Source organism: Siniperca chuatsi, linkage group LG16, assembly GCF_020085105.1.
Source record: "Siniperca chuatsi isolate FFG_IHB_CAS linkage group LG16, ASM2008510v1, whole genome shotgun sequence".
In the NCBI taxonomy this organism is placed as follows: Eukaryota; Metazoa; Chordata; class Actinopteri; order Centrarchiformes; family Sinipercidae; genus Siniperca; species Siniperca chuatsi.
Window position 1 is genome coordinate 17,169,504 of NC_058057.1, and position 27,860 is coordinate 17,197,363.

The 27,860-nt window shown below is 39.4% G+C and overlaps 3 protein-coding genes across 5 annotated transcripts; 2 read left to right on the forward strand and 1 right to left on the reverse strand.

The window, feature by feature from the left end:
• Positions 1 to 1,120: 1,120 nt before the first annotated feature.
• LOC122862790 (flap endonuclease GEN homolog 1) lies at positions 1,121 to 8,863 on the reverse strand. Its single transcript, XM_044168470.1, has 13 exons — positions 8,411 to 8,863; positions 8,078 to 8,282; positions 7,803 to 7,979; positions 6,902 to 7,012; positions 6,733 to 6,806; positions 6,522 to 6,607; positions 6,136 to 6,286; positions 5,654 to 5,690; positions 5,477 to 5,557; positions 5,258 to 5,388; positions 5,100 to 5,161; positions 3,625 to 3,774; positions 1,121 to 3,062 (listed from the first exon to the last, which is right to left on the reverse strand). The coding sequence occupies exons 1-13, from the start codon at positions 8,710 to 8,712 to the stop codon at positions 1,735 to 1,737; spliced, it is 2,895 nt and encodes a 964-aa protein (XP_044024405.1). The 5' UTR covers positions 8,713 to 8,863; the 3' UTR covers positions 1,121 to 1,734.
• A 22-nt stretch (positions 8,864 to 8,885) lies between these two features.
• On the forward strand, positions 8,886 to 13,220 carry ppil6 (peptidylprolyl isomerase (cyclophilin)-like 6). Of its 2 annotated transcripts, none has more exons than XM_044168479.1 (8): positions 8,886 to 9,116; positions 9,224 to 9,319; positions 10,081 to 10,269; positions 10,603 to 10,665; positions 10,882 to 11,029; positions 12,327 to 12,389; positions 12,475 to 12,610; positions 12,724 to 13,220. In XM_044168479.1, the coding sequence occupies exons 1-8, from the start codon at positions 9,039 to 9,041 to the stop codon at positions 12,833 to 12,835; spliced, it is 885 nt and encodes a 294-aa protein (XP_044024414.1). In that variant the 5' UTR covers positions 8,886 to 9,038; the 3' UTR covers positions 12,836 to 13,220. The 2 variants fall into 2 exon arrangements, with proteins under 2 accessions (XP_044024414.1, XP_044024415.1); XM_044168480.1 differs by having other exon boundaries at positions 12,330 to 12,389.
• Positions 13,221 to 14,197: 977 nt separating this feature from the next.
• Positions 14,198 to 26,534, forward strand: cd164 (CD164 molecule, sialomucin). 2 transcript variants are annotated; one of them, XM_044168481.1, is made up of 6 exons: positions 14,198 to 14,626; positions 15,322 to 15,396; positions 20,761 to 20,829; positions 21,197 to 21,313; positions 22,337 to 22,417; positions 22,533 to 26,534. In XM_044168481.1, exons 1-6 carry the CDS (start codon positions 14,557 to 14,559, stop codon positions 22,703 to 22,705), a joined length of 585 nt encoding a protein of 194 aa, XP_044024416.1. In that variant the 5' UTR covers positions 14,198 to 14,556; the 3' UTR covers positions 22,706 to 26,534. The 2 variants fall into 2 exon arrangements, with proteins under 2 accessions (XP_044024416.1, XP_044024417.1); XM_044168482.1 differs by lacking the exon at positions 21,197 to 21,313 and having other exon boundaries at positions 14,208 to 14,626.
• The last annotated feature ends 1,326 nt before the right edge of the window (positions 26,535 to 27,860 follow it).

The following is a 27,860-nucleotide window of genomic DNA, read 5'->3' on the forward strand; positions in this document are numbered from 1 at the left end:
GAGTAATGCTCCTTGTTACCTGTATTTCAAGTGTAAATATAGAAGAAAATTACACATGACTCAACATACTTTAGGAGACAAGCTGATTTGCAAAGAAAAACAATCTGAATAATTCTGAAAAACTGCTAGATTTCCAGCACTTGCTTTAGGAAAAATAAGATTTAAGACCCAGTACTAGGGCTGAGTTGTTATTTGGGCAGAGGATGCAGCTGTCACCAAGCTCCTGCCAGACCTTTCATGTCTGAAAAGGTGTGTAAGGCCTCACTCATGATCAAGGGGACCAACACTGGCAGGTTGTAAAACCAATGGCTCAGCGTCCTCTGTGTCCCCCTCAGCTGAAGTGCTTTCTCTCTCTAGCTATGCTAAGTGACATCTAGCTTGTCAAACAGCATGTGGGAGAAAATAAGCACATATGGGCCTTTTAAATGTCATTTAATACTGAAACCTGTGCTAATCCACAAGTTTCCCCTGATTTACATAAATGGTTCCTTTCATTTATCTCATTGTTTTATGTAAATATTATCACTTTTTAAATCTACACACGCTGTGCATACTGCCATATCCACCTACCTCATGTATATAAAGCAACCTGATACATTACTCATATTTACTCTGCACCATTGCACCAATTGTCTTACTGTTTACAAATGTTACTATTGTTGTTTTTTGTACTTGAAAAAAATATATATATACACACATATTGCACATAGTAGCTTAATGTTTGTCTACCTTGTTGAGCTTGTTGTCTTTGTTTTTAACCATATTTATGTCTATTTCTGCGTATGTACAGAGAGAGCAAATTCCATGTATGTGTACACATACCTGGCCAATAAAGCTGATTCTGACTCAGGATCAGAGCAACACGTTATGGCAAGGCAAGATTCATAAAGAACTTATTTATTTGAGCAATTTCACGTTTTGTGCAATGGCCACACAGTCGGTCAAGATTTCAATCTCACAACATAAAGTGCACCAAACACCTAATGACAAATCATTTAATAAAATCATGTGTATAATGTTCTCACTTATGAGCGATGTGTTCTTTTCAATTCTGCTGAAAGATATCTTTACACACACACACACACACACACACACACACATACACACACACAAATAGACGTATGTAAAGAAATAGATTAAAAAAAAAGTTTGACTCAAGATCCAATTAGTAGCTTTTTCTAGGGCTTTCAAACCACATCTCACCCATTTAATACTTAAAACTGTGTTTATGCACAACTACAGACACTGTTCCATTTAGGATCACAGGGTGTAGCAAAGCTAAGACTAACTTTTATTTTCTTGATTAATTGTTTGGTACATAAAACATAAGAAAACAGTGAAAAAAAATCACAATTTGCTTTAAGCCCTAACTGATGCCATCAGATGTCTTGTTTTGTCTGATCAACAGTCCAAAACCCAAAGATATTCAATTTATTATAACATTAAGACAAGGAAAAGCAGCAAATTCTCATATGTGAGAAGCTGGAATCATCACAAGTTTGACTTATTTGCTTGAAAAACGGCTTAAACAATTATTGGATTATCGAGAGTTGCTGATAAATTTTCTGTCAGTTGACTAATCGACTAATTGTTGCAGCTCTACTGTTAAAAGTAAGTAAGTGGACCTTGAGCTAGGATTTTGTTTTGTCAAACTATTCCCAAGGTTAAGTAAACTTTCATATTCAACATACAATAGCTTACAAGTTCTTGTCCATCATCTTGTAATCATGCCGCTCACTTCAGGAATTTCAGTCTCAGTCTCTCTGCCAGTGGCAGCGGACTCTCACTACAAATCACTGAATCATCACTATCTAACACAGCGACAGGTGATGCTGGAGTCTGAAGGGGCACATCACTATCCACATTAGCTGGTGAGACATCCTGGCATGTGCTTTTTGTTGATATGGGTATTAGTTGATACGTTTTCGCTGTTTGTTTGGTTGTTTTAGGTCCAGAAACTGGTTTCAGGGGGAAGTCTGAAAGGAAGCTGCCCTTGATCTTGTTTATAGGCTTGATCTTTGCTTTTCTTTGAGGTCCAAACTGCTGATTCTCTGCATCGCTTTCCTCGCTGGACAAACACATGCTCATACATACACTCTTCTTGGTGGTCTGCGGCAGGTTCCTGCCCTTGTCGCTTTGACCTGGGTCAGAGTGGCACCTCTGTGGTGGGACAGCCGATGATGAAGTGGCTGTTCTGACAAATTTATACTTCTGAGGAGGCTTTTGGGAGTCATTACATTTGTCCTTTGTCTTACTTTGAGCTTGTACTGTAGGCCTCAATTGCTGCTTTGAACTGTGAGTTTCTGTCTCTGCCTTATTTGTTGCACACTGCCTTTTGTCAGTGAGTGGTTCTTTTTTGTTAACAGCTGATTCTTTTCCTGACAATTCAGTCAAGTCATTGCTACCTTTACTGGGGATCTGTCCATTTAGTTGTGAGTTATGAGAAGGAATGTGTTTGAGAGAAGCGAACTCATAGTTTAGTTGTTTTGAGACCACATCATTGTGTATCTCTATCTGGTCTATAGCTTTAGCTGTGTTCCTCATGAGCACCCTGTCCCTTAGAGGACACTCTGTGTAGCACAACTCTGGAGCAGATCTGGAGTCTGCTTCTTTGACGTCACTTGAGGTGTTTTCGCTCTCTGTTTCCTTGACCTCACTGTCTGTGGTTTTGCTTAGCTGGGGCTCAGTGGTGTGGTTTACGGCTGATTGTGGAGTTGGAGAAGACGTGAAGGACAAAGCATCCCAGTCAATATCACTCAGCTGTAAAGCGTTGATAACAGCAGAGACAGAAGGCGAAGCAAGGGCCTCTGATTCTGCATGAGACAGAGGAGTATTGGGGCAATCACTCAGACTGCTGTGGTCTTCTTTTGACTTCCGCTGCTGTTTATGGTTCACTGGAGTGTCCAAAACCACCACGTCTGGTTCCTCTGTGTTTGAAATAGTAGGGAGCAGCGTTTGTGGTTGAGTGTTAGAGGAACTTTGTAGGGTCATCTGAGCCAAGAGGTCAGAAATACTATCTGAGACTTGAGATTGCTTCTCCTTTTTACTCTTTGGCTTCTTCCCTGTAAAGAAGATTGAGACTGAATGTCAATGTTCAATATCTAAAAGAATTTGAACACATTTTCAATGAGTAAATGGCTACTGTGAATATATTCACTTGGGTATCTCTTGAAAGTAAAGCTCTTTCAATCTCAGTGGTTAGTTTGCCTACACATTAGGAAGTGAAACTCTACAGCAGTTATAACCAGCGGGGGAGCAAAGTACAACCTGCATAAAGTGACAGCGAGGCCTGTGTGACAGACACCTCTTGGCTGCATCAAAGCCTTTGATGTGAACTAGCTGAGCTGCCAAACTACATTTTCAGGTGTCAGAGCTGCTGTAATGGACAGCCTTGAAAAACAAGTCAAAGCTCCAGGTGCCTTTGATCAGGACGCCCTTGTCAGCACAGTGTGGGAAGTCTTGTCAAGTCTGTTGGGCGGGATCCCATTTTTGTTGTGAAAAATGTAGCCACATTTACTGTCAGACATGGTTAATTTGACAAAAATCCTATATTGTACTTAATATTGTATGTTTATGTACTAATATGCATTTCTTTAAAGTGAATGTTATAAATGATTGTCTTACTCTTGGTCTTGTTCTCTTCGGCCAGAGCTTTGTCTCTCAGGTAGCTCTCTACCACCTCTGGGTAGGCCCAACGGAAGAGAGACTCTTCCTCCACCGTCCTCACCTCATGTTGATCCTCTGCAGGCTGATCCTCAGGAAACACATAATGTTCTGCAGAAAAAATGTCAAGGTAAGGTCAGAATTGGTCTCAATAAGTCATACCTTACATAGGAAAAATGTGGTTAACTCCTCTTTTCTTTACTGATACAGTAAGAACAATGAGGGTGGACACAGAGTTGAGTTGTTAAAATGGGGTTAAAAATTTGAGAGAATTACTACTTGTGGTACACCACCACTGGAAGGCATTTGGAGGAAATGTAACTTTTCATAACAGCTGCAACTAACAATTACTTCTATCATCAATTATTCTGCCTATTATATTTTTGATGAATCATTTGGTCTATAAACATCAGAAAACAGAAAGAAATTCCATCAAAATTTCAGATCAACAGTTCAAAACCCAAAAATATTTGATTCACTAAAATATTAGTTAAGGAAAGTCAGCAAAGTCTCACATTTGAGAACCTGGAACCATCAAATGTTTGATATTTCTGCTTGACAAATGACCCGAATGATTAATCGATTCTAAAAAGTAATTTTCCGTTGATCAACTATTCATTTAATCGACATATCGTAGCAGTTCTACTTTTGGCATGATTTGAAAATGCCTTGATTTGCAGATGCAGTGTTCTTAACACAATCAGACAAGAATATATACACATAACATATGCATATACAGCGCAAAGTCATAACATTTCAACCACTTTCTTGATGCTGGGATTTTGGAATACATACATGTGTTAGATTTAAGTGTATTTATAATGTACTTTGGGAAGTTAGCTTTTGCAAATCTACATGCATCACAAATAAACCAATTCAACAATATTTGCCTGTTTGGACAGGATGATGAAAACCATATATTTGTAATCAATGATTTCAGGTATTGTAACTTTAAAATATTCAGTAATTTATGTTATTTTTAAATATATATCCATGATGTAATAATTGAGTTGTATAAAAATACTTCTTTTGCATGATATAATACAAGAAAGGAGGAACCACATTCTGAATTAGTTGATTGAGACTCTCTCAGGGCAGTCACGTCAGGCGGGCTTGTTAGTGAAGTGGACTTTGATATGACAGATTTCCCAGCCTGGGGAGGAAGCCAGTTTAGCACCTAGTGGCTGTTGTGACTGATCTGTCACCTCCGAACCCCACCTCACAGCAAGTCACTAACAGACAACCCGGTGACGAGCACCCCGCACCCCAACCTCTGCTTAATGCAGCAGTCATGTCACTCAACCCAGAGCATGTTTACTTAAATATCACTTTTTCCTCTGATGTTCTACTCTGAGAAAAAGAAGACTGCAGGAAAACAGAGCATCACTGATTACACTGATGTGAACAGCATCCTTTGTTGAAGGATTTAAACTGACCTGGTGTGCTCCAGATGATTTCGAAGCAAGCGACGGCATTCCTCACCCTCGGCTTCAATATTCTTTTGTAGGATAAAAGGTGTTTAATTAAGCATGTACTGAAATGCCATTTCATTACAACAATGTCACTAAAGAGACATTTCTTCTTGTAGGACTACCTGACGGGCTTGATTTGGGAGGACATTTCTCTTCCATATTTTCTGTTCATCAACTCTGTGTAGGTCATCAAGACTAAAACCTTTTCACTGGTGTAGTGCTTCGGCCACTCCATCTTGTCATAGGCAAATTTCTGTGTTGCAAAACACAATTTTTTTTACATTGTTTTAACTCACTAAAAAGAGATCTAACTAAACAAGTAATTTAAATGAAGCCATTACCTGCATCAACAGCATATTTGGCTGTCTCCTCTTGAAATGTGACACAGGCTTATCCTTGGAGATCAGGAACTCACGAATGATCTGCAAAATGCAATTTAAGTATTAAAAACCGTATGCTTTATTATTATACCAGTTATGAAACAATAACACATAAACCATAGCAGATGACAGCTATACCTCTGTAAAGGGGAACTGTTGACTTGCCAGTGTTTTCCTAAAAAAGAAATGAAACACTTGAATACACATAACTTAAAAATCTTTACAGCTATTACGAGTTTCCAAAGCTCATATCGCTTAGTCTTCTGTGGTAGTCGACCTGATACCCAAAGATATCAGGTTGACTATCACAGAAGACTAAGAAATCCAGAAAACAGTCACATTTGAGTAGCTGGAAATAATTAATATTTGGCCATTTTTTGTTAAAAATGCCATAATGAATAGGCAAAAGCAAAATTACTGCTGATTATATTTCTGACAATACCTAATCAATGAATTAGCTAATATTTTCAGCACTTACACAGCACTATCAGTTATTTCATTTCCTTAGACTGACTGAAGATGATCATTGATAGACTTCCTATGGTTTTCATTTTCTGCATTTACATGCACTATTTTTGTGATAAAATTAAACTACTGTTTATTTACAGAAAGTCACATACTTCCTGATGTTTGCCTCAAAAGACACAGCCAGGCGGGTCTGTTCATAGCGGTGCCAGTCACAGGGACACTGGTAGTCAAAGTCGTGAGGTTGACAGAAATGTTTACTGTCGCAAAGCACACAGCCACCACGTTCATGGGCTTTCGCTGAGCCTGAAAAAGGCAGGAGATGAATCAGAATAAATGTTTGATAAAACAGGAGAAGTAGGTAAAAAGCCAAGACAAGCAACCTTAAAATCTAATATACTACTACAAGCAGAGGCTTACTCAGACTAACCCATCTCTCAAATACGTGGCTTTAAATCAACCCCCCACCCCCACCCCACTCTTTTGCTTTCCACGTCTTAACAGGATAAGGGGTCAAAGTTCAAAGCAGGACACCACTCACCAGGATGTCGACATACGAGACAGTGAGCAACCTTCTTCACAACTCCCTCAGACACATCTGCATTCTCCTCCTTCCACTGGATGAACCTGAGGTGATCAGAGAATGGTTACAGATGCACAAACACAACACTATATATACACTCTTTATGTGAGAAAAAGTATACAGAAAAGAAAAAAACTGCTAAAATAACCCGCAGGTGTGCGTTTCCCACCTCTGCAGCATTGTTTGTCCTTTCAGCATCTGGATAAGCCTCAGAGCTTGCTCTTTACCAACACCTGGTATGCCCTTATGGAAGAAGGGCAATGTACAGTTAACATACTGTAAGTCATCATATCTGTGATTTTGATGTTGCAACTTTCAGATTAAGGTGCCCTCCGTACTTTAGGAATATAATCACAGCCAAGGAGGATGGCCAGACCGACAAGATTCTCTCTGGAGAGATGTAACTGTGTTTGTACCCTGGAGGTCCTGTAACAGTCCACCTGAGGGTCCTGGAGGGAAAAGTGAGAAACAATATTATGCAGCTGTGATGGTTTTTACAATCAAGGCATCAGTAGAATAATAAACAGAATCCAACAAATAGATAGAGACATAGAGGAAATACTGGCTAGTTAAAATGAAAGTCCTGCAGCTAACAAGAATTTTCATTATTGATTATTGTATGATTTTTGATGATGTAATTGACTAAATAACTGTTAAATGGCCATCACAAGTTACCATAGCACGTGCCTTAAAGTTTCCTGCTTGGTTCTGACAGCAGCCAAAAATGTATGGAAGAGACAAAAGCAACCATCTATTCACATTTGCTGCTCTATTTTTACTTCATAAATACTATAACAAAATACTGATTATCAAAATTGAAATGCATGAATTAGCTGTCAGTTTCTTAGACTAATGATTGATTTCGCCTATAAATAATAAAATAACAATGATTTTGTCTAAAACTAGAACCAGACAGAACACTCCTCCTTCACAGGCTAAATTAAACGTGTTACACTTGTACTTCTTAAATTAAATAAAGTACTTTAAATGTGAGGAAAAACTAACAGTACATAACAGTAAGCATAACTACTTCACCCCTATAGCTTATCCATGTAGGAGTTTATGGGATGCAATTAGGAACAGAAACATGGAATACAGTATTTCCTTCAGGGAATCAACAGGGAATTTGTGTTTAAACACATTCCTGGAAAAATCAGTGTGTGTGTTACTTTGGTGTTCTGGAGAACGTTTAACCTAAATACACTGTGGATGATTTGAGATTAACTCTCACAAACATACTTTACTGTTCATATTGAAGTTCCTGTAGACAGTCCGGGCTCCATACAAGAACGCGTCTCCATCATTAGTGATGCAGCCGTCCACCAGGCCCTGAGAGTCCAGGTAGGCACACATGGCCTCAGCCTCCCCAGCAGCTGTCACCCACGGCACACCCAGATAGTCCAACATCTCTGAACACTACAGAGGCAAGAGAAGGACAAGAGTGCTTATAAACAGCATGAATTTATTGTGACTGACTATGATGAGGGATGCAGTGGAGTGGAGGACCAACCTACCTCTCTAAGTACAGCTTTAAAGCGCCCTCTGCTGGTGTTTGTTGTAACGTTAGACTTAGAGGCAGGCGCCTTTTTGAATCCTCCACGTCTTGTTTCTGTCCTCTTGCTCATGGTTTCTGCTTTAAGTTTCGGGGCTTCTCCTTCCATCACAAAGACAAGCTTCACCCCCATAAGCGTGAGGGATGATACCCTAAAAAATAAATTCCTGGACACAAAAGAGCATTGCCTTTGGGTGATCTATGACCAGCAGAATACAAAAATGTAAGGTTTTAAATATTATAACTGAAGCTAACATCATAAGGAAGTAATCAAAGACCAGTGTGTGACAATCACCTCAGGTGCGGCTTGGTAACTCTTCCCATCATTGCTTGGACATGCTGGGCCTCGCACACCCATAAACTCAGGTCAACTGCAAGCGTCTTTCCGCTCAAACTGTAGAGCGGCACCGACTCACGAACCGGCTCGACGATAGACCACAAATCGTGAACACCCATAACTACCCCAAAATGGGTTTTAACTGATTTAACAAAAGAAAATGAGTAGAAAACGTCAGTGCTAAACAACACAAAACAGCACCACAACCCGGAGTTTTCAAACAGTGGCGCCGTTGGGCCACGTTCCAATTCGTTGACCATCTCTATCCTACGCAGCCTTGTTGCGGTATTAATTGTCACGACGTTAAAAAGAAAGTGAATTCGACGTTTAAATTAAATATAGATCATGACTGGGCTTTCTGTGTTGTAAATATAGATCTGACACTTTCAATCATCTTGATTATAAAAACAAGGTGGAAAGAAAGGGAGCACTCTCACGAAGTCGATCGAAGCCTGACATTTTAACATGAACGTCATAATAAAGCGCCTCGAAATGCTTGTTGCTATGGGTACGAGGCTCTTGTTTACGGACTTCTTTTTTCTTTTCTTTTTTTAAAACTTTTTTAGTGTGTTTTTTCTTTTCAGCCATGGACTCAAAAATGCACCTAGAAATTGTTGGCTTAATTAAAGACCGTAACTTCCATGTTGCCAAAAGTATTGCCGAAGTAAACCGTCAATTTCTTTAGTTTCCCAAATCTAGAGTTTTATATAGGCCTAATCGATATGTTTTCACCTGAGCGTTAACAACATTTGTATCTTTTGATTACAACAGGGACTAAAACAAAAGTTTCCTGAGGCATTTCTGGATCCAAAAATTCAACCACTACTCGAATTCGACTGGGAGACATATCTGTGCAACAAGAAAAGGGTAAGTTGTCTGATTATATTTGTTTGAACTCTAAATTCAACAACTCACTATTAGGGAAGTGACACCGATGTCAATCACACAGATGCCCACACAGTCGAGAGTAGAGGTCTAGTCAGGCAAAATAAGTGAAAACACCTGTGTGGCTGTGCCATGGAGGTGTAGAGGCTTTAAGTAAAAGTAGAGAAGTATTAGTAGTGAAATATATTTAAAGTATCAAGTAAGAGTAGGCTACTCATTAGGCAGCAGTATGGACCATGTCAGTGTTATATTACTACTGGGTTATTATTATATTATTATTAAATTAGATTATTATTAACAATGCATTACTTTACATTTAAATGTTGTAACTGGTCGAAGTGGAGCTCATTTTAATTGACTTGTATACTGCTGGTTATTGTAACACGTAATTAAATCTCTCAAATGAACACAATGGAGTAAAGAGTACAATATTTGCCTCTGAAATACAATATAGTAGAAGCGTAAAGTATCATAAAATTGAAATACATAAAAATTGTACATGAGTAAATATACTTTCCACCATTGTTCTACATTGATGACCTCATCTGATATGAGTGATGATAATGCTGCTATAAATAATGGAGGCAAATGTATGAACTGCAGCAGCTTGCTGAGGGTTGTGATGCTCTACTATAGAAGATAAACACACCTACACAACAAAATACTGCTGTAGTTTGACATTATGGCTATTCTGAAATGCTGAATCATAACACATTTGTTGTTCAACACTTTTGTGATTCAAGGAGCTGCGTGGTGAAGTGTGGCAGTACTCCAGCAGCCTGATGTGCTTTCTGAACGGCCTTCTCCTCGGTAATGAGAAGGATCTTGCCAGCTGGGCCAAGAATCAGTGGAGTTTCACTTTCACTCGGCCGCAGGCTTTCTATATGGCTCTCACTGAGGACTACTACACTAAACACCTCCAGAAAACTGGGGCAAGTCAACACCACAGTCACATAAATAACAAATATAGGTAAAGAATATGGTTAATTTTCCATTTGTGGTGGGTCTCAGGAAGCATGTCTTTGACTTCCGTACATAATTTAGTAATTTATTTAGTACATAATTGAATCAGCAATTACATGCAACTTGTGACTTTTTTAGATGAATGTATAGGAAGCTTTGCAAACCATCAGGCTCCAGTCATAGTGACAGTCATCTGTGGCTCTTCTAGAATATTTCTCTGTAAAAATGGTGTATTTATTATATTTATTCAACCTTGAAACATTCAAATGAAATCAATACATATCTCTGTCCTTTTATTATAGCATCAGTTTGTCTTCATGGACATAGAGATAGCAGGAGAGGCCGCGGGGAGGTTATTGTTTGAGGTGAGGCAACTCTGACACGTGAGACACAAATTCATGTATTTTCACATTGCTTGCACATACCACCTGTGTCATCTCAACCCTCTTTTGTAAGCATTCTTCATAGTAAAATTTGACAGATCATTGATAGATATTGTTGAAATTGCTGATATAAGAAACTGGATGACCACTACAGAATGGCAGCGTGTTAACAAGGCACACTGTTCTCCCTCTCCTCAGCTGTTCTCCGATGTTTGTCCAAAAACATCAAAGAACTTTGAGGCTCTGTGCACAGGAGAGCGAGGTCTGTCGCAGAGCGGCCTCCCACTTTGCTACAAGGGCTCTGTGTTTCATCGTGTGGTGCCCAACGGCTGGGTTCAAGGTGGAGGTATGGTCTACACTATGGTCCAACTTTAGCATCAGTGCAGTTAATTTGATATACATGGGGTACTTGTAGAGTTGGGAAATATAGCAATAAATTATCAGTACTGGAATTTGAAACTAGCAATGGTGGAGGAAGTATTTGGATCTTTTACTTAAGTAAAAGCACTAATACCACTGTAAAAATACTTCATTTAGTAAAAGTCCTGCATTTAAAATGTTACTTAAGTAAAAGTATGTAAGTATAATCAAGAAAATGTACTTAAAGTACTCAATGCAGAAAAAGGTCCCCTGTGACTACTTATCCATTACTGTAAAAGCAGGATTTTACTGTTGTAGTTGGTTGATGTGGAGCAAATTTGTAACTATTTTGTATAGAATTGCAACTAATGATTTTTCTTATTATGGATTAATCTGCTGATTATTTTTTAGATTAATCGATTGATTTGTTTTGGTTTGGTTGGAGTACCCAGAGCCCAAAGTGACACCTTCACAATGCTTGTTTTGTCCAACGTATAGTCCAAAATTTTAAATGATTAAAATAAATTTAAATTATTAAAACAAATCAAAGGAAAAGCAGCAAATCATCACATTTGTGAAGCTGGAACTAAGAAATGTTTTTGCATGAAAAGTGATGTAAACAATTATCAAAAGAGTTGCCAATTAATTATCTGTCAGTCAACCTATTGCTTCAGCTGTACTTGTCTATACTGTTGGGTAGTTTAATTTATAACAAAGCATCATATTTTATAAGCACTTCATACGTTTTGTATGTAAACACCTTAATATGAAAAGTAACTAAAGCTGTCAAATAATTGAAGTGAAGTAAAAAGTGCAATATTTCCCTCTGAAATGTAGTCGAGTATAAAGTGACATGAAAAGAAAAGTACAAGTACCTCAAATTTGTACAGTACTTGAGGAAATGCACTTAGTTACATTCCACCACTGGAAACTAGATACATCCGGGACTGTGGTCATGGTCATAATGTATTTATTATTATTATTATTATTATTATTATTATTATTATTATTCTTTTATTCTCTTCAAGGCTGCATTACAGTTCAATGATATACTTTTTTAAAACTTATCTGCCTCTTCTATTTACAGTAATACAAAATAAGCAGTGAACACCTCTAACTTCTTATCCACATTACTCAAAATTTTTTGTTTAGATTGTCACAGCACCTAAAGTCATCAGCAACATATTGTGACATCGAGGAAGTAAATCAAAAATACCTTGAATTGTGTTTTTTTGCAGTATCACTGTGGTCTGGTCACATGGTAACCGTATGTTTCAATTTAGCAGATATTTCTCCAGAAAGGAAAGGTAATGCAGGGGAGTCAATCTACGGAGCAACTTTTGAAGGTAATAAACAATCTACAGTATTACCATGAGAAGAATTAGTGGATTTACCTGTACTCTCTGTAACATGTGTCCTTTCTCCTTTTAGATGAGAGCTTTGCCGTGTCCCACACTAAACGGGGCACTCTAGGAATGGCCAATAAGGGTCCACACAGCAATGGATCCCAGTTCTACATCACCCTGCAGCCAACACCCTGGATGGACAGGACCTACGTTGCCTTTGGGTTCGTATCACTAGTTTCACTTGAGAGACACCTGTTTAATTTCCCAACTCTGCATAATCTCAGATCTCTTATAGAGTTTTGCTCAAGCCTAATGTCTTTATTTTCCATTCTAGTCAAGTGGTTGAGGGTGTCGACGTCCTCAGGAGATTAGAAGGGGCTCCGACTTGCAATGAACGACCCAAGTATGAATGTAAAGTTACAGATTGTGGAGTGTTTAAGTTTTAGCACCTACACATTCATTATTGATGTCTTATTTAATCTTCCCAATGTTTGTCATGTAGTAAAATTTTGCTTTTCCACAAAACTGTTGTATTTATTTGTAATTTGAAATTTTGTGTTTATACTTTGCATGACTCAGATAAAATACGTTTAGTGTCCTTGTCAACTATCATTTCATCATTCTTAAGGGGTTCCACATCAATTAATATGTGTATGAGAGAGAGATAAGAAAGAGAAAGTTACATTTAATGTGTTTATCCACAAAATACTTACAGGTAGAACCAGCAATATGTCATTCTGTATTGAGTATACATGCAGCAGCCCAGCGTAAACCTGTGCAGGTGCTGAAATGCAAACACAACGCTGAAAATAAAGTGGGACGAACTGACAATATTTCTAGTCTTTCGATTTATTATAGTCTTTAACATGTAATGTATTGCTGGGGAACTCAGATTTCTTCTCTATCATGACAATAAGTACATTTGAATATGATTTTAAGAGAGAGACGCAGAGATAGAGCGAGCAATTGGAAGTTCATGGCTAAATACAATTTTAGCTGAAAAAATGTAACGTAGCCTACTTTTGCACTCTGTTAGCCAGGCGATACTGTTCAGCTGGAAAGACCCCCTCCTCCCTACGCATTCTCACTGGATCAAAGAGATTATACAATATCTCAAGCTAAGATATAAGATATTCTCTCCAAGGGTCTGCTCAATGCAGCCTTTCTTGCCAAGAACGTAACCCCATAATATGTCTAAACCTTTGACTTGTTTTGTTGTTGCATGTTTGTTTGTTTGTCTGTTTGGTTATTTTTGTTTTGTTTGTTTGTGTGCTTTTCCTTTTCGACAAGTGTGAAAAATGACTGATTCCAGTTTACTGGTGCAGGTCTGGAGGGCTGGGTGGGTTATTAGGGGATTAAATAGGACACAGCGTAGCCTACTGTTTGTATATCGTGAAAATTAGCAATAAAAAGACCTTGATCAAAATGTAATTGTGACCTATGATTGTTGAATGATATAAATGAAACAGGGGCCTTACAATGGGGCCTGCCGTGTAGAAGAGCCTGCACCTGTATCTGTCTTTGAAGCCACATAGAGATAGCCTGTTAATCAGACTGAGCTGCCATTTTCTTTCACTTAATATATTCTATATGAACAAACTGGAGACAATTCGGCGGTCTTGAAGCTGGCTAACATAGGAAGCTCCTGACATTATTTCACTTGATAATGTGCAAATTGCAGCCCCTTAAAATGTCAACCGTGTACCATAAAACATTATTCTTCTAATCATCACTGGGGGTGGAGGGCAGCAGGGGGCCATGGTGCATTTGTGCCCTGTAGTGAGTGAATCAGGCCATGAAAGTCAGAGGTTATTTTTAGCTTATTAATTTTCAGTGTTTTTGCGTCATAGGTGTACTTTTTATCAGGTGCCTCAGCCAAGCAGAAGTGAAACCCGGCAGTTTTGGGTTAATGACAATAACGATATCTCTCTCTCCCTCTCGCCTTTGACGTGTTAGCAGCTCGCGCACACTTCTCACCCCTCCCAGTGAAAAAGTGCCACATGACCTGTCGAATAGGAAGTGTCGAGCTACGTACCGAGCAGCAGCAGCAGAAACAGAGACGCAAGACGAGAGGACGCCGTGAAATCTCTGAAGTCCCATCCCCGACGTTTCTCAGCAGATACGTTTCCCCCGTCGAGCTGATAAGAGCAATAAGTTGGCCGCAGTCATGTACTTGAGGGTGGTGTTTTTCACTGTAGTTGTAGCTCTGATTGGCGCATCAGCCGCAACAGACTCAGGTAAGTTTGCGACCTCTCATCGCTGAGCTAGCGGCTAGCTACAGCCTGCCGTGTGCCTCCTGTTAAGACACCTCCAGTTAGCTGGTTTTCATCTGTGTTTGCCTCCATTTTTGGTCACTGCGGGGCCCATTAGATGTCTCGCCTGTTAGTTTGGGAGTTGTCACTCATCCTTGTTTTGGTTCACAAAAAATATACATGTGTACAATTTCCTTTTAGGCAACTTGGCCAGTTTTATTTCCACGCTGGCCAGTGGGACTCAAGTTGTCAGGACCAGCTAGCGCTTTAGCCTGCTAGCAAGCAATGTGACCTGAAATGCCATTTAAATTAACTGCAGTATTTCTCTCATAACGTGACTTATGAGAGGACACAGGGCAGAAACAAGACTGGTGTAGCTCTAATTGTCAGATCCAGTTGATCAAGTACCAAGGACCAGATCAGCTTGTTATGTAACAGCCTTACATTTTGCCTCTCTGTTGTGTCACGTTTTAACATTCATTACATTGTAATCAATCCCCTGCTGTGTTTGTTTGTGCTAAAAGAATTTGACATTGTCATATGAAAGTTAGGCCATTTTTAGCAGCACCATTTTATAGCAACATCTGGAGAGCTACAGTTTCATTCTCTGTCACATGTAGGAAGTCAATGTTACATTTAAAAACTACCATAACTAAATCTGATTTATGACCTCTTTGCAGATGGATGTTCCACTCTGTCATGCGATTCATGTGGAACCACTAATGATGACTGCCAGTGGATTAACTGCACAACATGTGAGTATCCATCCTAAATGTGTGGCAGGTTGTCGAGCGAGAGGCACAGGTTGGTCTTTGTGCGTCCTAAATTGTCCAGACAGCTGAGCTGATTGGACACATGACTTCTGGGTATGGGGAGAATTTATGGCAGTGGATGCTGACTTTTAGATTGTCATCTCAATTTTTCTAAAGCCCGAGCTGTATTGTAATCATCTGGCAACACTAACCAACGCTGTGGATCTGGACAGGCTGGTCTGGGGGTAAATTACTGGCACATGGCTCCATAGGGTGAGGGGCCTAGTTGGGCTAAATAATGCGGGCAATTGCATAGATTTAGTACTATCTATTACCACAATAAATTGATTGTAGAGAATTGATAGTGCAGAGCAGGTGAAGCTTTATGTTTTCTCTAAAAAGATTGAATGTCAAAGTCTTGCTTTAGTTCTTTGTGGTTTTGCTGCCCTGTGCTTACATCTCTGTATCGCCGTTCTGTAATTTCATTATGTTAATGGAAATGTCTGTCTAAACATGAGTGCTCCAGATATGAGAAATGTCTCTGACTTCTGCACTACAGAGGGCGAAGTGGAGAAATAACTGCAGTGGTATTTTTCAACCTAATTTGGAAATCTGCTGGTTGTGATTAGAAATATGCATCATTCAGTAAAAATGAGTTTACATGACAAGACTGCCTGACAGATTTCCTCCTGAGTCAGCCAACGGCTTCCCATCCACTGTGTGCTCCCCCTATGGTTTGTGTTTTTAGTAGGTCAGGAGAGGAGATGGTTGTTTTCATGTTGATATCAGGAAATAAGAAATCAGTCGACATAAACTTCTATCTTAAAATCGTAGGTTTGTCACACAATTTCATTCAGCAGATATGAATAAGATTGTATGATAAACCCTTGTGATTATTGGCTTTAAAGCACACTTCTTGCTAAGTGTTTGGTGAGTTAGAGGCTACAGTAGACCTCTGGCCAAAACCTGAACCTTGTAGGTGGGAAAAAAAAAATCCTCACAAGTTCTGTGATTATGACCATATTGCCCTACGGGGCTTTACTCCAATGTTGGCCTGAGTTCAGTATGTGTAGTCAGACACACACAAGTCTCTAGTGATTGTGAAGAAGATGAACAGGAGAGGAAGTGAGGGGATGTGTGGCAGGAAGGCTGCAATATCCTCACACTGGGGGACAGAAGGGAAGAGAGGATAAAGGTACGAGTGAGAGGAAAGAGTCTGCAGATAGGATAAAAGATAAGTTTCATGTGCCTTGTTGTTTTCATAATTTATGCCTCGGGAGCAGTTCAGGACGATAGTATACTGTGATAATACAGTTCAGTTGTCATTAGGCTCAAAGAATGGAAGATACTGTAACTTGTGCGTAGTCTTAACTGTATTACTCGTCGGTCTTGCATATACAAAATCAGTAAGCTTTGCTCCTATAACAGTTTACTTTAGTAGGACAAGCAGGTATTTTACGTCTCATGGGAGCTGACCCGTTTGACAACTTCACCAATGAGAAGCTTTGACTCACTCCAGAAAGGCTGTATTGAGAGGTGATCCCACACCCTCTTTCTGCTTTGTCTCTGAATGTTAAATGGCCCTATAATGATTTGTTGAACAGGACAGGTGAGATGACAATTATGCAAGAGAGAAACCTGTACAGGTTTACAATTACACCAAATGCACATGAGGAAATAACAACCCACCACCCACAGACACACCAGAACAAGCAACTCACACCAGTTTACCACACAGGATACAAGCAGGCTGTGCTGAACAATACTGACTGCTTACCACACAAACACACACCAAGTAAGCCTAGAGCTGAGCCTTTCACAAACTCAAGAATGGATCACCTATTTGACATGAACTCAGCAAAAACCGGAAAGGTCAGCTCTGGCCAGCTGAGATGGCTTTGCTGGAGCACAGCATAACCACACTGCTGCAGCAAGCTAACGCCTACCACATTGTCATTACCAGATTTATCTTCGGTTTAGGGATTTTGTGTAAACAAGCCTTTGGCGTCAGAGGCACATTTCCTGGCAGTCCAGTGTTTAAACGCTCAAAAACTACACGTGTACATGCAAGCTCTGTAGCGCCTCTAAGTACAGGCCGTAGTCTGTGACAAAGCTTGTTGAGTGAAGTTTTCTGTGGTAAGATGGGGCCTTGAGGCTTTCACTCACACCTCTGCCTTGAGCAAACTGTGGATGTACCTCATGGGGATGATGATGTCACCATCTTGAAAAAAGGGTGAGAGCCAGTCCTACCTTTCACAGCTGCCTGCGAGATAACAGGCCTCTGACCTACTGGAGAGTAAAAAAACCCTTGTCCCACATGGCGCGACATGCATAGATCGCGGTGTCAGATCACACAGCGAGAGTGTGAAAAATAATGCAGCCAACACTTTCAAAATGACTTGATCGTTGTTGTAACTAAATCACAGTTAGAAAGGCAGTCAGTCATTAAGTTTCCAGATTTAAAAAGTTTCATGTTTTTGAGTTTAAAGTATATGAGGCAACTTGTTTTGTGTGCTCATTTTCCTCACTGGTCAGTTGTAACAGAACTGCTAAATCATGTAACGTAGCAACATGAACTGTTTGGAAAAAGTTAAAAACATACATTAAACAGGGAGAAGCTGCAACAGTAGTGGCAAGTCAATGCTCATTGACTGCGATAGACACCTGACAGGATAGCTACCAAATACCACAAAATCCCAGCTTCAATAATAACCACATAATTAAACTAACTGCCAAGTGACACAGTCTCAACCGAAACTTAACATCGTGGGCTCCACAAACTAATAATTATCACAGGACAGCCATTTGGGAGTTGCTTGTATCTAAGGCCAGTGCACAAAGATGCATAACCTGATACAAGGACCACAAAATATAACCCTGTGAGCTGTGGAAAATGTAACGCAGACATGTGAGTCATTTTTGACCCTATTTGGAGAAAGCCAAAAGATGCTTTCAACAATAGCTGCAGCCTTACTGTTAAAGTTGGTGTATCTGTAATTTATGGGCAGCCATCTGGTGGGAGTCATTAGGTTTGGTTGCTGTGGATTATAGTATAACGAGCAACGAAGGTGTAGCAAGGCATTTTACAGCACCAGGTGCACTACACTGAGTAGTTCCCTTTATGATGTTCCTGTATTCCAGTATGATAATGGCCTGATATTGCCATAGAAACAAATTCAAGAGTGATTTTTTTTTTTTTTTTTATCAATACAATGACAAAGTCAATGGCCTTTAATGGCCTTCCCTGTCAATTTATTTAACCATTATTGAAGCTTTATGGGAAATATATTTTCCACTTCCATATTGCTTGAGACGTTAAGTTTCAGGACCTGTAAAATGGCATTCCAGAGAGGACTGAGACAAGTAAAGGCAAAGTGCGGCCATGCTGGATATTTGTATACTCTTACTGTATTCTCATTACAGTATCCATTTCCAGTCTAAATTAAAGCATTGTTGAGCTGCTAATATGTCATGGAATAAGTAAGGTCTTTACATTATGGTTTTTAGTTTATAACATGTCTGAAAGCTTTGAAAAATGCCCATTATAATTTCCCACAGCCCAAGGTGACTCTTTGAAATTTCTTTCTTATCTGACAAAAAGTCCAAAACTCAAAAATATTCAATTTACTATCATGTATGACAAAGAAAAGCATCAACTCCTCACATTTGAGAAGCAGGAACCAGCAATTTGGGGGGATTTCTGCTTGAAAAATGACTGATTTGATGAATCATCTATCAAAAGAGTTGTCGATGCATCTTCAGCTGTTATCTTCATCTTCATTTCAGCTCTAGTACATAATATATATATTGATTATCAAAACTTCACACACATTCAGAATCCCCAATGTTTTTTACATGAAGGAACTTCGAAACAAATGTACCCAATTTGTCAAATAATTTCCTGTACATATCTGGGCAATAACAGATTTTATCAAAAGCTTTAGCACAGACATCCACACATCAGAAATCTGTTGACAGTTTAGCTTTAATAAAGTGTGTATCGTATAACTGAGGGTGAGAAGAGTCTATAGTCACACGGTGCTTGTCAGTCATGACTCATCATTTCCTCACTGACACAGGCCAAGCTGCACCATTGGGGGAAAAAAACTAACACAAATTGATAGACATCTCTGTGTTTACTAACTTATTTAACTAATTACTTCTTGCTATAGTTAATCATGTCTGTGAATTAGTAAAATTTAGTTTCCTAGGTAAATGAATAAAGAACAAAATCAATGCTATGCTACGTCTGTATCTTGACTTCTTGTCAAGTATTTGGGACAGGAAAGACTTCATGGTGGGGCAAAGTCCCTTTCTGTCATGGTTAATTAGTAATCCGAGTGTACAATAAAAGAGAATACTCCAAGGTACTTGGACTTCATACTTCTACTCCACTATATTTCTTAGGGAAGTACATTTGTTTGAAATTTTTAGTTACTAGTTTGCAGATAAACATTTTACATACAAAATATTTTATTAGTTTATGAAATATAATGCATTGTGACAGATCAAACTACCTAACAGTGTATAAAGTTGTTAAAATGAGCTCAACCTCGACCAGCTACAACATTAAAATGCTTATACATTAGTAATATAATCCTTTGTAAAATAACGCTGACAAGGGCCCTTCTGTTCCCTAACACGTACTTTTAATTTTGATGCTTTAAGTACATTTAGCTGATAATGCTTCTGTACTTTTACTTAAGTATATGATCTGAATACTTATTTCACTGCTGGTCTTAAGTTGCTTTATTTTCTGTTATCATTGTGCTATAAATAAATGATGCATCGAGTCATGATCTTATATTGCTACAGCGCTGATGTGGTAAAAATGAAAAACAGATAGGCTACATAAAAAAAAAACCAGGTTTCAGACATGCCCAACTTCAAATAATGTTGTTATGATGAGGCCAGCAGGATGGAAGGAACGCCATCCTCCCAACTGCAGGATGTGTGCGCAACTGCTCTGACCTTCCTGTGGAGGAGATAAGAAAAGGGAATTGCCCCACTGCATATCATGTTGCTTAACTATTTGTATGCTGAGAGACATATCATAAGATGCAGCTGTGTGAACATGAAATTTTAACGTGAATTACCACATTGAAATCAAGACTGTAGGCCATTATGTTTTGGACACAGTGATGATTATTTGACCTGTGAAATGAGGGTGTCATGAGACTTCAGTGAGATAACTATGGCCCAGTCGTCAGCTCAAAATACCTCAGGATTGAACTTGAATGAATAAAATGATGTGCCTTTGCTCTTGCTAACATAAGACACTGAAATCTACCTTGGCTGCTTGGGTAAACTTAATTCATATAAAGCATGAATCAGGCATTTAATTCATGATACATTTGTCTCTTTCAGTATCTCTTGGCTGTCACAACAAGACTCTTCTGGCAGAAAACGAGACCTGCAGCAATGCCAGCTGCTCAGGTAAGTCTAACAGCATAGTGGTTCTAAACATCAGACTGGAAATAAACATTTTATATTAACATGATCTTTTTGGCCCTAAGAGAATCAGCAGACCCCGTATTTGTATATAAAGAAACACATTTCTCCAAGCTAGGAGTAGTATACATTCTCTGCAGAGACTGTTTGGGTCTAGCTATTCACTAACTAAGGTGTCGGCACTTTGGGCTATCTCTTATCTGTCTTCTTTGTTTGTGTCCAAAAGACTTGGCTAGGCATTAATTTACCTGCCTAAGACAAATGATGAGGGAGCATTGTGTAACCATATTGTTTGGGTGACGTCTCTTGCATTCCCTCTTTCACCCTGTCTTGGTGTTGGTTCCCTGTCCAGCTTTTGAACTCACCACAGCCCTGATTTCAACTACCTCTGCTCCTTCGACTGCTCCCCCTCCCGCTACAGCCTCCCTTACCCCTGTTGTCACCACCACCGCTAACAGCAGCACCACAGGTAACCAGTCCCTGAAAACCTCTGCTACTCCCTTCCCTGATGTAGTCTGTGTTATCCAGCATTGAGTTTGAAATGGTCTTGTTAATGGTTTTATTGAGAAGTTATAATCTTTTCTTGAAATCAAACCGTTTTTTTTATATACTTTGTATGGTCTGCATTTTTAATAGCCACTCAAAGTATTTACTTCTGTTTTGCATCTATAGTTTTCATTGTTAGTAGTGGAGTCCGCCATTCCCATGCTGCATTCAAATTGCCTTCACATGCACGAAGGATTCACAGGAAGTGACGTAGCATGTATTCCAGTTTTAATGTTTTTAATTTCATCTCACTGATGGTAGCCTCACTGTTTTCACTCTCTACATCTTGTCAGAGCTGTATTAAGTTATTGCTAATGCAAATCCAACATTTCCTACTGCTGCTGCTTCACATTAAAAGAAACACAGGATGGCTTTTATTGTGAATTAGTCACAGGAAACGCAATGTGTTTGTCAACACGGGTTTGAGCTAACGCGATTGTTCATCAAAAATGTGTCTATAAAACATGATTTTTGATGATTTTTCATCAGTTCATCAGTTTTTTTTTGTTTGTTTTTTTGTCAGTGGATCATTTTTTACTTTTGGCAAGGGACTAATGGAGGGAAGGGAAAGAGGGACCAGCCACAGTAAGCTAGAGTTACAGGCAACAGGCTGCACACTTCCAACACCTCAGCAAGGCAACAAACTTGACTGTGCCCTGCTGTTGTGTGGAAAACTACTCGCCTGTGGGCAGCATGAAATCAGATCGTGGTTGCAATTATTATTGACTGACTTCTCTATTAAAACAACTTGTTTGCGTGGCTGCACTGTGAATAGATACACCAGTTTTTTAATTTCTGACAAAGTAGCTGCTCAAGAAAGGGGTTTAAAGGGGCCCTTAAAGATACCATGAGTAACCACAGGTGTCTGCAAATCAACCAGGACTGAAATCTTGAGTCAAATGGTGTAAAGGCTAATGGATGTGTTTTTACTGTGACCCTACAACAGGCAATGGAACCATTATTCCCACCGTTGCCCCCACTCACAGTGGTAACATCTCCACCTCTACGACTCCATCCTCTGCTTCAAGTAAGTGGCACGGTCTGACGTTGTGATAGAATGAGAGTTTTTAAATCGGTCGTGTAATGTACATAAACAAGAATAACTTATCTCCATTTTCCTTTGCGCTGTCTTTTTATCACAGCTGGAACCAGCACAAGTGCCACGCCAATTTCCCCCTCTCCTGACCTTCACAAGAACACCTTCGATGCTGCAAGCTTCATTGGTGGAATAGTTCTGGTCCTGGGCCTGCAGGCCGTGATCTTCTTCCTCTACAAATTCTGCAAGTCCAAGGACCGCAACTACCACACCCTCTGAAGCAACTGCACTTTTGGATCCACATCACTCGATATCCCCACCAACTAGAACCTTCCAGAGAAGACTCCCCACTCGGCACGCACTCATCACGACGGACTCAAACAGTGTTTTCAAGCAGGTTTTCTAGATCTTTGATGTTTGTGCCACTTGTGGTTTAGGCCTGCATTAGCACTGCTGTTGTAGTCTGTATTAAAGCACCCACTCAGGCCTGTATGTATATTCACTTCGCACTAACTTGTACAACTAAACAGATCTCCAGTGATATGGCATTTAAGCCTTGAGCATATGGATTACATCATCTGGTTGCTACTCCCACCTCCATCATGCTGTCATTCAGTGAAGACCATTTTCCAGCAAATTGCGGGGTTTGTGTTATTTACAGCCCCTCTTCTCATGATTCCTCAGTCAAATACACCACGAGTTAAATTACTCATGTATTCAAAGTAGCTTTTCTGTTGATGCTTGGGAGTAGTACAGCTGCAAACTGGTAGCAGTGACATGATTTTTTTCGTCTTGATTTTTAAACACTGTTTGAGTTCACAGCTATTCTTAAACGTGACGACTGTGATGATTCAGTATTGCTTTCCGCCTCATGAATCGTGGGCAGGTTCCCTCTCCCCCGTGCAGCTGTATCATGTATATGTGTTCATAGATGATGCAAAAGAGGTGGGGTTACTTAGAAGGGAATAAAAGCAACACCCAATCATCTGATGTCAGACTGAAAAAATATAGATCCCATGGTAAACAATCTTATTTTGGGTGTCTCCCTTGGTATTTAGGAGTGCTGTGCGTTTTCTGCTGTTCAATTCTAGTTGTAAAAAAATGTCAAAAAACCAACTGCCAGTAGAGCAGCTCAATGCAATAAATTATATAAAAAGTTCATCTCCCATCCCTTAGTCTCCCAACTGTTTCTGATCTTTACCGACATCAAAACTTACCTACTCGGGTTGCTAACGTTGAGCTGACCCTTTGGTACCATTTCTGTGGAGTAGTCAAAAAGGGTGTGTGGGTCAAAATGAAAGATTGTAGAATATTTCAGAAACCTGAATAATTCGTTTTTAATAATGTATAATATAGTGAATGGGGAGATAAATAAAATGGCATGCACCTTTTTGATGTGGACAGTGATAGCAGTGAAGTGCCTTTAATGTCCAGTATGACTTAAAGAGAGAAATGGAAGAGGCTGTTCTTCCTGGTTGAGGCCTAAATGTTATCATTAGTTTATGATTCTAAGAAAGAAACGGTATCACAGTGCCGATATTGGTGAGAACCGTACTATCCCAGCTGGACTGAAGAGCCTTTTATTGTTGAAGAATACAGTAGATAGTTGTCACTCGAGGGCCTTGATCAGTCAAGATACAAATTTTTCCCTGTAAGTAGAGGACTATATTCAGTGCATGAAACCTATGGTCTTCTCACTGGTGACCTTGTGTTAATGAATAATTTAACCTCCCTTTTGTTGCGCCCAATACTGTTCCCAAATTTCCTCCAACTTCACTATTTATGTTTCAGAAATCAGTTGTAAATTGTGTTTTAATTTGAAAACATGAACAATGAGCTGGCAGGAAAAGTTGAACCGCTGTTTGTTAGGTGCTATAAATCTGGGAGTGTACTTTTTTTTTCTTTCTTTTTTTTTTAAGAAAAGGCTAAAATATTGGGTTTAATTTGAGTATTGGAGAGAGTGGATTGAGGTAAAAATGTTGGGACTGTTTGAGTGCTGGTTTGGTTAAATGCACCTCTGATTTCTGACTTTGCCTTGTAAATGAGAGGATTGTGAATGAAGTGCAGAACTGCAACAACAAAGTGGTCGCGCTAGAGCTCATGGCAAGTTCTCTAATTAGCTTGCTGCTAACTGTGTGAATTGTGTGTTTTTTTTTCTTACCCATTATGTCCCTCCTGTACATAGCCGTGTCCTGTTTTTGTTTATCTTCTAGGTTTCAACTTGAGGAAAGGCTAAATGAAGGAGTGTTTATCAGTACATTTTGCTTGTAGCGGCTTGTCAGTGTCAAGAATGTTTGGTTAAATGCCTTTTTTCATTATTGCATGCTGGATGCTTGGAGTTTTTCCTCCCATTGCATATGCTCTTAAGGATTTAGACACTTAAAAACCACTTGATTATTTGTGATTAGCCCATATGCTAGTTGAAAGAATGCCTTGAAATAGTGTGCATTAAGCAAAAGTCCTCAGTTTTGGCATGGAAATTGAGCCTTGCACTGACACGCTTTGTTTTGTAACTTTATCTTCGTAAATGTTTTCATGGTTCAGCCAAAAAAATCAGCTCGTATAAATACTCAGTCTTGAATATTAACTAGATAATGGATGAATAACCACCTTGTTTTGTATGACCAAGAACAGTAAGAGTGCAGATGGGTATTTTTCTTTTTCTTTTTCTTTTTGCTTTCATAATTTAGGATTACATGTTTTCTGCTGCTCACTATTAACACGCCTTTTAACCTAGTCACCTGGTGGCATTAGGCTACAGCCCAAAGACCCAACTATGGCGAGTAGGCTACAGAGTTTTGCCTTAGCTAAACCTATTTGTACATTCTCTGCATGTGGAGAGCCTTCGCCCAAATTTAGAGAAATGTGAGTTTATTCACAGCTTTTGGACGGTATGCTGTGTAAACACTGAATCCAGTCAGTGCGCTCTCTGCTTTCCGACATGGTAGCTGCATTGCTTAAGAACACAGCATCACATGTTGACATCGTGGTGTGTCGCAACACCTCTGGTATCCATGGATACCAATAGATGCCCATTGTGTTTCCTCTTTGCAGCTTCTCCTAAAAGTTACTAACTCAGTCCGTGCACCTCCTTAAGGAAAAGTGCCTTATTCAGTTAATATTCATATATAGTTGTAGTTTGTAAAATGATATGCCACACCTATTAAATACTAATGTGACTCAGCACTTTCAGACCCCTGTGAAGTGGTTTTCTGTGTTGTATTTTGCTTAAATGTCTGTTTTGTGACGCTCAGCCTTAACCTCTTGATCAAACCCACAGAGCGTTTGCTAGTGACAAGCGTGTCCAGGCAATTACTAGGCTGCTTTTGTTTAAAAAGTTTGTTAGGTGTATCTTGTACTTAATGGCTGGCATTTCTGTAGCATTTAAGTGCCTACATTTTGACAAATCACACAATAGAATTGTAGTTGTTTAAATGCTGCTGAAATGGCTAAAACCAGCTAGTGAATGGCATAGTTTTCAAATAGATGAAGCCTGTTTGTAACCTGGACAAATTCTCACCAGCACATAAAAGTAACTTAACCGGTAATGTTGCAACCACAGCCACAGACCTCTGGTTTTATTTACTGCGACATTTCCTCCATAATGCAAATGCAAAATGTGATGACCTGAAGTCCACTTTGGTTGTAATTTTCAATTGTTGCAATGAATGACTTGTTTTCTGTCCGGTAGTATTTTAAATTCAAAATCAAAATTTGCTTGGTCATGGAGGGCTCTCCTATCAGTTTTCAGCCTTGCAGTGTTCAATTCCAAGAGCAACAAGTAAAAAAAGCTTTTTGATTCCCTCCTTTGCCTTGTGGCTTTATTGCTATGTACACACTCTGTAGTGCCATATATTTGACCTTTTGTGTTAGAGGCCATCCATCTTGTAGGTACAATATTTTTTTTTGGCTTTGCTCCCATCCTACTTTGACACACAACTATTCACACACAGCCATATGTAGACAGGTGCCTCTATGCCTGAAATGTTTTGTGCTTATGTGCCCTTTTTTTTTCTCTCTCAAACCTTTTATTTTGTGCCTTGTTTTCTAGTGTTGCCTTTAGTTTCACAATGTAAAACCAATAAAGTTTGAATATTGTTAAAACAAATCACTGTATTTACCCTCATTTGACAACAGTGTCAACTTTCTTGGAGCTGGTAATTTACATGACAAATCACAAGTGGGACGATGATACACAACCAGGTCTCGGTGCGAGGCTCCATCGCCATGGTTACAACTGAAGGGCTAGTTGCCTGGACAACAAAAGGTATCACGTTCAGGTTTTGCTTTGTCTTGCCCTGTGTGTGCAGCTAATGCTAGGTCAACAGGTTCTCTTGTTAAAGAAGAAATTAACAGCAAAGCAGTGCTGAACAAACCATTTAATCAGATCATACTTACAGTATCTAGACATTTAGGTATCTGCAAATTCAGCATTCTTTACCATTGAAATCTGGATTTGGCAATAAATATGTTTCTAGGTGTATTTTGTTACCTTTGGACAGAGCCAGCCTAGGTGTTAGCAGACTTTATGCTAAGCTGTGCTAACCAGCTGCTGGAGGTAGCTTCATATTCACTGTACAGATGTTAGCATTGTATCTCATCTCTCTGCAAGAAGGCAAACGAGCATATTTCCCAAAATGCCAAACTATTCATTGAAACCATTTGTCTGATAAACTGACAAACTGAGGTTTTTTTTTAACAGTATCTGTAACTGGCTGAGGGACTTCCACCTCATTGTCAGCTGTGAGTGTGTTGGTCAGTATGCTTGGAGTGTATTGGGAAAAGCACCAGTACAATTTACAGGCATAATCAGATTCTTATTGACATACATTTCTGATGTACATGCTAGATCCACCCCACCCCATCCTCTACTTGACAATCTGAAGTAGTGGTTCCCAACCTTGGGTTTGGGACCCTCCATGGGCTCCCAAGATAAGTCTGAGGCATCACCAGATCATTGAAGGGATAAGAAAGAAAAAAAAATATTTGTGTCAAATCTACTTATGTATATTTTTTTTTACAGATTTTACTAGAGAAATACTAAATACTTTCATCTCTTCAGGCCTCCAAATATCCCTCAAATGAAACAATCCCACGCCACTGTTCACAACTCATGCCTGCAAGGCCATAACCTGTGATGAGGGGTCACAAGTAGACATTGCTTCATTTTAAGGGGCCACAAGCCCAAAAAAGTTGGGAGCCACTGCTCTACCTGATAATAATGAGGTTTTTTTTTGGTGACACTAGTGCCCCCCTTTGGCCATACACAAACTAACAGGCCTACAATCTACCACTGTATGGTCACAGCTTTTCCTAAAGTCTATATAATGAGATACTTTATATAATTAAGGTTAAAAAGTGGACTAACACTTGAACTGGTGCTTACCTAGCTTGGTGATAACTGCTGTATTCTGTATTCTCTTGATGTTTACTA

Excerpts from the sequence above, each read along its gene's own strand:
- cd164 (XM_044168481.1), top strand. The coding sequence starts at position 14,557 with ATGTACTTGAGGGTGGTGTTTTTCACTGTAGTTGTAGCTCTGATTGGC. Across the intron at positions 14,627-15,321 it reads ATCAGCCGCAACAGACTCAG|ATGGATGTTCCACTCTGTCA; the intron begins GTAAGTTTGCGA and ends ACCTCTTTGCAG. Across the intron at positions 22,418-22,532 it reads GACTCCATCCTCTGCTTCAA|CTGGAACCAGCACAAGTGCC; the intron begins GTAAGTGGCACG and ends TTTTTATCACAG.
- ppil6 (XM_044168479.1), top strand. The coding sequence starts at position 9,039 with ATGGACTCAAAAATGCACCTAGAAATTGTTGGCTTAATTAAAGACCGT. Across the intron at positions 12,390-12,474 it reads CTACGGAGCAACTTTTGAAG|ATGAGAGCTTTGCCGTGTCC; the intron begins GTAATAAACAAT and ends TTCTCCTTTTAG. Across the intron at positions 12,611-12,723 it reads AGGACCTACGTTGCCTTTGG|TCAAGTGGTTGAGGGTGTCG; the intron begins GTTCGTATCACT and ends TTTCCATTCTAG.
- LOC122862790 (XM_044168470.1), bottom strand. The coding sequence starts at position 8,712 with ATGGTCAACGAATTGGAACGTGGCCCAACGGCGCCACTGTTTGAAAAC. Across the intron at positions 7,980-8,077 it reads TTAAAGCTGTACTTAGAGAG|TGTTCAGAGATGTTGGACTA; the intron begins GTAGGTTGGTCC and ends TTGCCTCTGTAG. Across the intron at positions 7,013-7,802 it reads ACTTCAATATGAACAGTAAA|GACCCTCAGGTGGACTGTTA; the intron begins GTATGTTTGTGA and ends TTTTCCCTCCAG.